This window comes from Harpia harpyja, chromosome 14 (genome assembly GCF_026419915.1).
Source record: "Harpia harpyja isolate bHarHar1 chromosome 14, bHarHar1 primary haplotype, whole genome shotgun sequence".
NCBI classification, from domain to species: Eukaryota; Metazoa; Chordata; class Aves; order Accipitriformes; family Accipitridae; genus Harpia; species Harpia harpyja.
The window spans coordinates 32626005-32633109 of NC_068953.1; the positions used below are offsets into that span (position 1 = coordinate 32626005).

Genomic DNA, 7105 nt, shown 5'->3' on the forward strand with positions numbered 1-7105 from the left:
CGTGTTACGAAGTCGTGAGGGGACAAACGCCTCCGTGATACTGCCAACCCTTTTTTAAAATCAGCTCGGCGAGCTTGCTAGCACAAGAATATGAATTGTACCTTTCACAGGTAACGCAGGTCAAACCCCACCAGAATACAGACGTGCTGGAACAATCCTAAAATCTATTTCAATTATTTCATGTTTAGCTTTTAGTGTTACTGCAATCTAATTCTAAAAACCCCACAATTTTAAGTCAACAAGTCACTAAGCAAATGTTAGCTCTTGCTATATCCCAGAACAAGAGATGAATGTAATTAACATCATAAAACATGGTGATCCACATACTGCTAGAGTAATTCAGGCAAATAAATTATCCTCCCACAAAGACAAACAAAAAAAAAAACCCCAAACCCAAAACATCACTGACATATTTCGGGAAGTTAGCTTTAAAGTTAAATTCAAGCATACAAATACGAAGTAAACAACTCAATATTCAAGTCAGTTCGCATCTCTCTTGATACTTGACAAACATCCAAGTTCAAGCACAGTGCAGAGTTTGGTTAGCCGTTCAACTTCTTTCATAGAAAAACAACATGTCCATAGAAGAAAGAAAATGAATTTCAACTTACTCAGTGATCCACTCTTTTATTTTACCTTAGTTAAAGGTGAACTAAGTACAGATACTGTACATTAAAACGTATGCACATAGAAAGAACAGTTGTTCTTCATTCTACCTTAATGGCTCAAATCTCTACATTCTTTTATTTAGAGCCCCTTCCAAGCAACTACTCCTCTCTGAAACGTGTTGCACCCACATTTAAATATAAAGAGAACCATCTGCAGGTCCCACATAGCCAACACCTATTAGCAGCACATCAATTAGTGTCCATATTCCAAGTCCACCAAAGCTGAAGAGTTTTCCCAGACCTTCCCGCCACTGGCCCAAATAGAAACGATCGGCACCAAATCCACCAAGAGTGATGCTGTAAGAATAAAAACATGATTCATTGTTATTTTTTTTTAGAGGAACTCAGTTTGGGTATCCATACACACTTCTTTCTGACATACCTACAAGTTGATGACAGGTTTGCTCTACCTCATTTGAGAAACTAGACATTTTTTGTACAACAAGAGTGGAGTGGGTTATTAAATGAGAAAGCTTTTGATGAAATAGCACTATTTCTTTGCTAATTAATACTATCCAGAGACTTGAGAGTTTTTCATTCGTGACAAGTGATAAAACCCCAAACTCTCAAATTTATAAATGTGTCTCAGCTTTTCTAAGCTAGCAGAAGCTAAAAAAAACCCCAAACCAACAAACAAGCTATAGAAACAGACCGAAATGCTAAATTCATCCCCATGCAGTAGTCAGGCAACAGTAAGTTTCTCCAGCTGGCGGCAGAGAGAACAACTCTTGCTATAAAAGGAAGTCTGTTAGATCGCTTTCTTAATCAGAGTCTTATTGTATCTTTGGGTCCAGGAATAGAAAGTCTCACTACCTAATTTATCATATTAACCACTTCTGAAATACTAAAATTCAATGAAGAAGGTCTTACGACCAAAAGAACCGTTACTTTCAAATCGCTATTGTGGTGCTCTAATGCCTTAATATTCCAAAAATAACCTAAACAGTTTCTTTCAATACTGCTACACTTGTCTCTTCCCTAATAATTTAAAATGCAAGAAATTTCATCTTAAGGCATTTCTAGCTGTTGCAGCTGGGAAGGAAGCCGTAACAAATGTATACCAAGTATAGGCAGCTCAGTGACTTCTATCAAATTCAGAAAGAGCTGCATTCATTTCAGATGCCGAGAAGTAATTTGGACAATTTTCAGCCCTAATTTTTTAAAACATATACAAAACTGGGAGAAAAAAACATAAATCTGCAGATTTTTTTTTTTTTTGAGCATTGGTACCTCATTTGATACCATACAGAATAAAAGCCCAACATGTCCTCTCTAATCCGAAAATGGATTGCTTTGTGAAGCCTAAGCATCATTGGCCTCTACTCTGAAGAAAGTACATTCGATGCAGAAATAGGGTAAATGTTTTCTCTCAAGCTCTGTTTACAGAAGACAGCTAGTATCACCGCATATGAAATCTTCAGGCATCCTATGCCTCCGAATTCTAAGCTAGACTACATGAAATATTAGTTAGCCAGTACACCATTAAAAAATACCAAGCAGAAAAACACACAAACTGAAGATTTTATAGACAATTAATCTATTTCTAATAGTATTATCTATTTTAGCTTGACATTATCTAACAGTACTTGTGTACCTTAGCGCCAAGGCAGTAGACCACTTATAACCTCCAGTCCAGTTGCAATAGAGCATCTTAGGAAAGACACGATTACCTAAACATTAGAAAACATTCAAACCTTGATATAACAAAACAAGGACCACATAATGAGTAAGAAAATGACAAGCAAGAAAATAGTCTGTTTTCCTAACAAGAGTCTAAAAGGGTTGACACTAACTGAAACAAACACTGTCAACACAAAAGCTCGTATATACGCTACAGTCCTTTGTTCCATCCATCTTTGTCCTACATCAGAAAACACGCGAGGTCACTGAACAAACAGGGCGAAAATTAAACTAGTTGGGTGAAACCAGCATGCATTTTTTTAATTACCCTACTGAGACATTTGACACTGATTCTATTAGTGGTGTCGAAATTAATTTAATTCATAGAAATTGACAAAAATAAAACAAAACTACTTTCTCTCACGTGAAGGTATACAACAGTATTAAAAGCCAATGTCTGCGGTTAGATGTCACTATTCTGCTTAAAAATTAACACGTAACTATAAAAAAATTCAATAGATTAATCAAGGTGGAGGCTGTTACTGCAGTGGACAGTGTTTTGTATTTACCCGTTACAAAATATCACTTTGTATCATTGTATTTACCCCTTACAAAAAATGTTAAGAATTCTTTAGAAAAAAAGCGTCTTTACAGCATGTGTTTTAGCCCACCTTACCTAGACAATGAATATGATCCCGTACTGTACAAGTGGCATTGTATCGTTGTCGCGGACAAGAAACCGTCATGCAGTTCGTAGAATTGGTACACACATAATCCGTTGTTGCAAGCTGCCAGCAAAACTGGCATGTCATGTTAATTGTAAAGTTCTCCTGCTCCTGGTTATTCTGATCCTACAGAAGGACAGCATTATCACTTCACTACTAATAAAAGAAATTCACAGTGTGCAGCATCAAATTACATTTCACGGGTAGACGTTTTGGGCAAAATAACAATTACCCTCTTTGCTACCTCTATGTAGTCAAGTAAAATAGAAAAATCAACATTAGAAAACTGACAGAGTTATTAAAGCACAGGTTAACGTTACTGCTTCCTCCAATCTAAGGCTACTGCCAAAAGGAGGACTCATTCAGTCTCACCTGTAAGATCCGTTTGTACCTCTGACAGATATTTAGCCTCCCCACTCTCAAAATGGGTCAGTTTTGATTGGTCAACAAATTGATTTAACTCAATTGCATGGCTGTGTAACAAAAAGATCCGACACAAGAAAGGCAAAACAGAGAAGGGTAGGTCTGCCTCTTCAGCAACAGCCTACAGTTGAATCGGATTAAATGTATCACAGATCTGCAAACCTGCCTATGTAAGAACCTGGAAATCAATTTTTTTGTATTTTATGACAAGATACCACAGTTTAATTAAATGACTTAAATTTGGGTTTAAAAGTAACAGGTTACTTACAACACAATGAACATGTGGCTTGACTTTGCAATCAAAAGTGGCCGGCTTCCCATATATACAGGAATAGTTTGTGTTACATGTCATGCAGTCTGGTGGCAATCTACTGCAAAGCCCGTTGCTAGGACATTTAGTCACGTAAGATGGAATTTCTGTACTTTCTGAAAGGTGAAATACGTGAATAAAATTAAGAAAGTGAATTAAAAAAGCTATATAAGCTGAAGTATATATACATGTTTTCTTTTATACATATACACACACACACACGTATGCACTGACACTGCATAAAGGGCTTTCCTTATTATCCAGGGAACAGCAGTACAAGTTTGTGTTGTGGGAACCACTGCATTAGCCAAGTGAGCTACACCACATAGCAAGGTAGCCTGCAAGATCTCACATAAGTTCTGTACAGGACAGCAAAGCAACACAATTCAGTACAACACGAGAACAGAGCTTGATATGGATTAGTGCTGCCTCAGCCAGTGTTTGTCAGCAGAAGTAATCAGTTTAGGTATAGAAGCAGGCTGACACATGTAACCTATTTTTAGTTCAGGTCTAATTAAGTTTACAGCTAGCTCAGCCATTTGCTGTTTGTATGTATTCATTATCACCTCTTAAATTACTAGCAAGAACAGTGTGTCAGCCGGTCCTGATGCACCCCCTAGTGAGCTTCAAAAACTGTATTTATGTTCAATAGGGAACAGTAACAAGTTCCTGCAGAATGCTGGAGTCTTTCAAGAATTTCCACCATCCTGGGAGGGTATAAAACACATGAACCACAATGGCAGTTTAACTGGTTGTTTTCTACTTGTAAGATCTTATATGGACCAATTTTCTAATTATATAATCCAAACTAATTGTTAAGGTCGTTGAAGAGTAATTCATAATGTGTTATACTATAATGTCTTTTACCACTGTAAAAGCACGTACAGGCTTCTGAGACATATAATTCAAGAACTTTACTACAAAACTCAAGACACTGAGGAAAAAGGCTCATAGAAGAAAAACAGAAAAAACAGTGTAATATTGTACCTGCTACTTTAAAATAAGGAGTATTTGTACTTGTTGAAGTTAGACTTTTTGCAAATGTAGACTGTGGCTGTGAATGCTTTGTGGTCATCAAAGATCCTGCTGCAAGAAAACAAAAATGGAGAAAATGATACTTCTAGAATAAAATTCATCTTCAGAAACAGTTTGATTTCAGCACACTGATAGGAAATTACACGTGGAAAACGTAATGAGAATAAAAAAGTATAAAAATCTGTTTTCCTGTTCTATAAATAGTAGAATGCTTGAACATTAAAATGAGCATTAGCACCAAATCATTCCTTTTACACGAGAAACCATGTTTATTTCAGTTCAGTCTTATTTTTTGATTCTTGTGTAATAAAAAACACTGCTCAGAAAGCAGGTGTTACACAGTATTTGCTACCGAACACCACCACTCCCTCAAGCAAGGCAGCTACTTCTTTAATAGAAAGCTGGAATAGAAAAACTGGCTGGCAACCACGGCTGTATTTGTGCGTGCCCTTCACGTTCGTCTCTGCGCGACCGCCGCGATTCCCAGGACCGGGGGCCGCGCAGAGCTCAGAGACGGGTAGATCTGCCTGTGCCCGAGCCCACGAGGCAGCACACCCCACACCCACAGCACGAGCGGGCCGTGCCCGGGTGGAAGCGCAAACCCAGGTCTGGCACACCTACCTACCCCGTCGGTGCCGAGAAGCCCCAGTACCTCGCCCGTTACGTTTTGGATCACGCAAAATTCTGCGACGAGGAGTACGCACAAAGGACTCCATGTAAGCCCAAGAGCGGCAGACGAGCCGGTGAGCGGGGCCTAGCCCGTCCTTCGTCCTCACACCCGGCATCCCAGCACTAAGTGCCGGCCCTGCAGCGCACAGTTACAAGCAGCCATGCCCCAGGCACCTGGCTCCCGCCCCCCGTCAGGGAAAGGACTACGCATCTGCAGCAAACCGAGGTCACGGTCACCTCCCGCGCTCGGCCGCTCAGAAGCCGGACCCGCCAGGGCCGCGTTCGGCCCCCGCCCCGAGGATCGGCTGAGGACGCTGTGGAGAACAGCCCTCACCTGCCGGCCAGCGGCTGAGGCGCCGCCGGGCCGCGGGCTCGCAGCGCCCCGCCCGGCCCGGCCCGGCCCGGCCCAGCCGAGCCGCCCGCGGGGCCGCGGGCAGGCGGCAGCTCCCTCCCCTGCCCCCCCACCCCCCCGCCCCGGTCTGGGCCTCGGGGAGCCCGGGCAGAGCGGCGGCGGGCCGCGCTCACCGCGGCCGGAGAGGACGTAGAGCTGTGAGAGGAAGAGCGCGACGCCGCAGAGCCTCCGCAGGGCGCGCAGTCCCGCCAGCGCCGCCATCTTGCCAGCCGCTGCCTGCCGGCTCCGCCGCTGCCGGCCGAGAGCGGGGCGGGGCGGGGCCGCCGGCTGAGCCGCAGCCCGGGGCGGGGCGGGGCGGGGCCGGGCCGGCCCCTCCGCTGCCCGCAGGAGGGACGGACCCCGGGACGGCAGGGACTGCCGGCCGCCGAGCAGCAGGGGCGGGGGGCAGCGCGGTAGTGCCTCTCGCCCTTCCCGCCCCCCCCCCCCCCCCCCCCCCCCGGGCTTCCCCTCGGGCACTTGAGGCCACAAAACGCAGCTGCTGCTTCTAGCGACCTCGGTGATCTTTTGAACTGTCACTCATCACCGCGTCGTCCGCGCTACCGCTCCTAGGCCTCGCTTCCCTCTCTCCGTCCTCTGCCTGCCTGTCCTCTCTACGTGTTTCTCGCTGCAGAAAATGCTAACTTTCAGTATTTCTATTAACTTACACCCTTCAATGACCTCTCTCCTTGCTGCAGGTCATCTGAAAACTTAAATGGCGACAGCAGAGATACATGCATGCTAAGAAGTTAGTCTTAAATCTGCAAAACCTCGAAATTCACCGTAAAAAAAAAAAAACTAAACAACTCTGAAAGTTTTCATTCTGCAATCTGAATACATCACGGCTGTGTCGTGAAGGCTGTAGTCCATAAGAATGTGATATCTTATATATAAAAATATATTATTAAATATACATAAAAAATCACCCTCCGCACCCCATGTTAATTCTGTAAAGTGGAACAGAAAGCTTTCCCAACACTTGTTCCTTCCATATTTTTTTTTTCTTTTCTTTCAAAAGCAGGGGATAATCAGTTGGTGAAAACAGATGCACAAAACCAAGCTAATACAAAACCAAAAATAGGCCTATTGAACACAAATCTGTACAAGTGTCAGGCAGAAGAAAAATACTAGCTTTGTATTTGTATAACGTTTATGCACTAAATAGTATTTTCTGCTTCATCTCAGTGATATTTAAATCACAACAACTACAGTTGCATAGCTTAGATAGTGTTAAATGTGTTACTCAGTTATCTAAGCTTTGTAACTA

General features: G+C 42.9%; 1 protein-coding gene across 2 annotated transcripts; it reads right to left on the reverse strand.

The window, feature by feature from the left end:
* Positions 1 to 611: 611 nt before the first annotated feature.
* Positions 612 to 6112, reverse strand: TM2D3 (TM2 domain containing 3). 2 transcript variants are annotated; one of them, XM_052808540.1, is made up of 6 exons: positions 5976 to 6112; positions 4734 to 4832; positions 3705 to 3862; positions 2965 to 3139; positions 2263 to 2338; positions 612 to 965 (listed from the first exon to the last, which is right to left on the reverse strand). In XM_052808540.1, exons 1-6 carry the CDS (start codon positions 6061 to 6063, stop codon positions 800 to 802), a joined length of 762 nt encoding a protein of 253 aa, XP_052664500.1. In that variant the 5' UTR covers positions 6064 to 6112; the 3' UTR covers positions 612 to 799. The 2 variants fall into 2 exon arrangements, with proteins under 2 accessions (XP_052664500.1, XP_052664502.1); XM_052808542.1 differs by having other exon boundaries at positions 4734 to 4829; positions 5976 to 6109.
* Positions 6113 to 7105: the final 993 nt, after the last annotated feature.